Source organism: Myotis lucifugus, unplaced genomic scaffold (genome assembly GCF_000147115.1).
Source record: "Myotis lucifugus unplaced genomic scaffold, Myoluc2.0 scaffold_932, whole genome shotgun sequence".
NCBI classification, from domain to species: Eukaryota; Metazoa; Chordata; class Mammalia; order Chiroptera; family Vespertilionidae; genus Myotis; species Myotis lucifugus.
The window spans coordinates 28,512-32,654 of record NW_005871980.1 but is presented as its reverse complement, the minus strand read 5'-3'; the positions used below and the strand labels follow the sequence as shown (position 1 = coordinate 32,654).

The 4,143-nt window shown below is 41.7% G+C and overlaps 1 protein-coding gene across 1 annotated transcript in view; it reads right to left on the bottom strand.

Moving 5' to 3' along the window:
- Positions 1–2,527, bottom strand: part of EFCAB6 (EF-hand calcium binding domain 6) — a 107,137-nt gene extending 104,610 nt beyond the window's left edge. The window contains 1 exon segment of the mRNA XM_023747624.1: positions 2,502–2,527. Coding sequence (XP_023603392.1) covers positions 2,502–2,527 — 26 coding nt within the window.
- Positions 2,528–4,143: the final 1,616 nt, after the last annotated feature.

The following is a 4,143-nucleotide window of genomic DNA, read 5'->3' as shown; positions in this document are numbered from 1 at the left end:
TGAGGCCAGAAATCAGGATTTTAAAAAGATTTCCAGGTGATTCTAATGTGCAGCCAAGGTTGAGAACCACTGGCTTAAAGGAAAGAGCTAGGGAATGGGATGGCGTAGGAGCTCTGAAAAGCATCCCCATATTCCTGGGATCTAATGGCACTCTCTCGTGTAGGGGTTGTGAGCCGGTCCAGGGCAACGTGTTTACTCAGGGAAGACCGGGGAAGGCCCTAAACCAGGGGTGGGCAAACTTTTTGACTCGAGGGCCACAATGGGTTCTTAAACTGGACCGGAGGGCAGGAACAAAAGCATGGATGGAGTGTTTGTGTGAACTAATATAAATTCAAAGTAAACATCATTACATAAAAGGGTACGGTCTTTTTTTTTTTTTTTTTTTTAGTTTTATTCATTTCAAACGGGCTGGATCTGGCCCGCGGGCCGTAGTTTGCCCGGCTGCCCTAAACTCTCACCTCTGGCTGACCTTGAGGCTCTAGCCAAGGTCACAAGCAGGAAGTGAGGCTCAGGCAGAACTGTGAACTGCCTGGCTCAGGCTGAAGGCAGGCCCCAGCACGCACACACGAGAGCCCCTTGCAAAGATCGGAAGACTACTGTGTCCAGGCATTTGAAATAAAGACTTTATCATACAAACAAAAATTGAGGGAATTTGTCACCAGCAGACCTACTTGCAAGAAATCTTGTTAAAATAAAGTCTTCAAAAAGAAGGAAAAGTCCAAAGGGTCAGAAACTCAGATCTACAGAAAGAAAGGAAGAATATTAGAGAAAGAATAAATGAAGTAAAATAAACATCTATGCACCTAATAACAGAGCCGCACTATACTTGAAGTAAAAACTGGTAACAGTGAAAGGATAAGTATACACTTTAACACTAATAGTGGAGACTTCAGTACCCACTTTTGATGATGGATAGGCCAACTGGAGAGAAGAGCAACAAGGAAACAGAAGACTTTAACAACGCATAAACCAATTAGACGAAGAGACATCGAAAGAACAGTCCACCTAACAACAGCAGAACGCGCCTTCTTCTCAAGCACACACGAGGCACCCTCCAGGATAGGACATAAAACAAGGCTTAATAAACTTAAAAGGATTGAAATAATCAATAGATGTTCTCCAACTACACTGAAATGAAAACAGAAATCAATAACAGAAAGAAATTAATTAATAAATATATAGAAATCAAATAATACACTCCTAATTAATCAATGGGTGAAAAAATAATCACAAGATAAATTAACAAATACTTTTACACGAATGATAATGAAGGCACAACATACCAATATTTATGGGATGCAGATAAAGCAGTGCTTAGGGGTAAATTTATAGATATTAATGTCTATATTAAAGAAAAGAAAATCTCAATTGATGACCTAAACATCTTCCTTTAAAAGCTAGAAAAATAAGATTAAATTAAACCCAAGTAGATTGAAGGGACTAATAAAGATTAGAGCAGAAATAAATAAAATTGAGAATAGAAAATGAAAAGCTGGTTCTTTGAAAAGATTGGCAAAACTCAAATTACTTAAATCATGAATGAAAGAGAGGGCATTACTACTGACCTTCCAAAAACAAAAAGGATTATAAGGAAATGTAAGTTGTATGCTAACAAATGAGATAAGGTCCATGAAATGGAAAAATTCTTAGAAAGACACAAACCACTGAAACTGACTAAAGAAATAAAATATCTGAATAGCTCTATAACAGGCAAAGAGACTGAATTAGTAATCAAAAAACTTACTGTGAAAATCCTAGGACCAGATAGGTTCACTGATAAATTCTATCAAACACTTAAAGAATTAAAAACAATCCTTTACAAACTCTTCCAAAAAACGAAAGAGGAGGGAACACTTCCCAACACCCTGTATGAGGTCAGTATTACCCTGATACCAAACCAAAGACATCAAAAGAAAAAAAAAAGCTAAGGACCAATTTTCCTTAGGAATATAGGAAAAATCTTCAACATACTAACAAAATAATCCAGCAATATACAAAAAGAATGAAACAGCATGACTAAGTGGGATTTATCAAAGGAATGCAAGGATGGTTTGCATTCCAGGAATGCAAGGATGTTTGCTCCATTTGTTATAAAAATTAATCAATGCAACATTAATAGAATCAAGGGGGGAAATCATCTCAATGGGTGCAGAAAAGGCATTTCACAAAATCCTACATCCTTTCACGATAAAAACGCTAGGAACAAACTAGGAACAAAAGGGAACTTCTTTGACCTGACAAAAGGCATTAATAAAAAAAACAACAACCAGCTAACATCATACTTAATGGTAAAAATATATATATTTTTTTTTACCCTAAGATCAGAAACAAGATGAGGATGTCTGCTCTCACCACTTTTATTCAACACTAGTGGCCCAGTGCACGGATTTGTGCACATTGAAAGGAAATTAATTAGAAGGTGGCTGACAGAGCAGGACTCGGTGAGACAGGCCAGACACACCCTCGAGCCACTCTTGCCGACTCTCCCCGGCTGGCCGCACCTGGGGTGGTGCTGCAGCTCGAACATGGCGTCTGCGGAGTGAGCGGGGTCCCTCCAGCAGGTGGGGTCCCTCAGCCTGGCCTGCAGGGATCGAGCTGAAATTGGCTCTCTGACATCCCCTGAGGGGTCCTGGAGTGCAAGAGGGCACTCTGGAAGTTGCTGTCGTACAGGGTATGGGATGCAAACGCAAGTGTGCAGTAAACCAGATTTGGGGCCGACAGTGCCCCAGCAATAACATAACCCAGGGCCGAACGTGCAGCTCCCTCCTCTCTGGTTCCGGGGTGCATCACCCGAGAACTGCTGCTGCCAAGTCACTGCAGCTCGGCAGCTCCTGCGTTGAGTGTCAGCTCCCTGGTGGTCAGTGCGCATCATACCTACCGGTCAGTCGGACAGTGGCTTAGCCTTTTATATATATAGATTGTGCTAAAGGTTCTAGCCAGAGCAATTAGGCAAGAAAATGAAATACAAAGGTACCAGGTTGGAGACTAATAAAAACTATCTCTATTTGCTAATGACATAATTTTGTAAAATAGAAAACCCTACAGAAGACACACACGCCAAAAAAATACTATTAGAATAAACAACTTCAGTAAGGTTATAGGATATAACAGGGGTCCTCAAACTTTTTAAACAGGGGGCCAGTACACTGTCCCTCAGACCGTTGGAGGGCCGGACTATAGTTTAAAAAAAAACTATGAACAAATTCCTATGCACACTGCACATATCTTATTTTGAAGTAAAAAAACAAAACGGGAACAAATACAATATTTGTATTTGTATGTGGCCCGCGGGCCGTAGTTTGAGGACCCCTGGGATATAAGATCAATATACAAAAATCTATTGCTTTTCTATATACCTGCAATAAACAATCTGAAAATAAAGTTAAGAATACAATTCCATTTGAAGTAGGAAGCTGGGTCAGCAGCAGAAAGGATGGGAGCGGTGGCTCAGGATTAACCCTTTGAGTGCCAACCAATATCCTAGGAACTATGCTAAAATTGCCAAGGCATTTTGAGTTAAGGTTTTTAAATTTTTTTTCCCACATAAAAAGTGAACTACTAGCATCTAATAGTGACACTGCAGAAGGAGCGCGATAGCGCTCCAGGCACTTTTGGCGAAAGACAGGAGGAGCGCTCTAGGGGTTAAGGAAAGAGGATAGAGGACGAAATGGTTGTATGGAGGAGCAGGCAAGCAGGAGAGTGGAGTGTGGGAGTTTGAAGAGCCCACCTGAGGTCCGTGGACATGAACCTCAGCCAGGACCAGTGGTGGAGAGTCGGGTTTAATCTGGGACAGGGTTCTGAAAGGCAAGTGTGAGCAGCAAGGCGGGCGTGTGCAAGGGAGGTGACAGCGTGGGCAGGTGCTGCTCAGGAAGGAACACCAGGAATGCTGGGAATAATGGGAGTCACTGAGACCTCTGGCCAAGACTAAAGAGGTTAAGAGACAAGAAACTCAAGCTTCGGAAGAATTTGAAGGAGGAAAAAAAGTTATTCGAATTCCATTAGCATTTACTGGGGACTTACTTTGAGCCAGGAAAGGTGCTTAAGGTTTGTGAAAAGCTGTCATTTAACCCTCCCCACGCCCAGTCCCTTTTCACGCCTCCCATCTCACAGGTAAGGAAGCTGATGCTTGGCGCAGCACGCCAT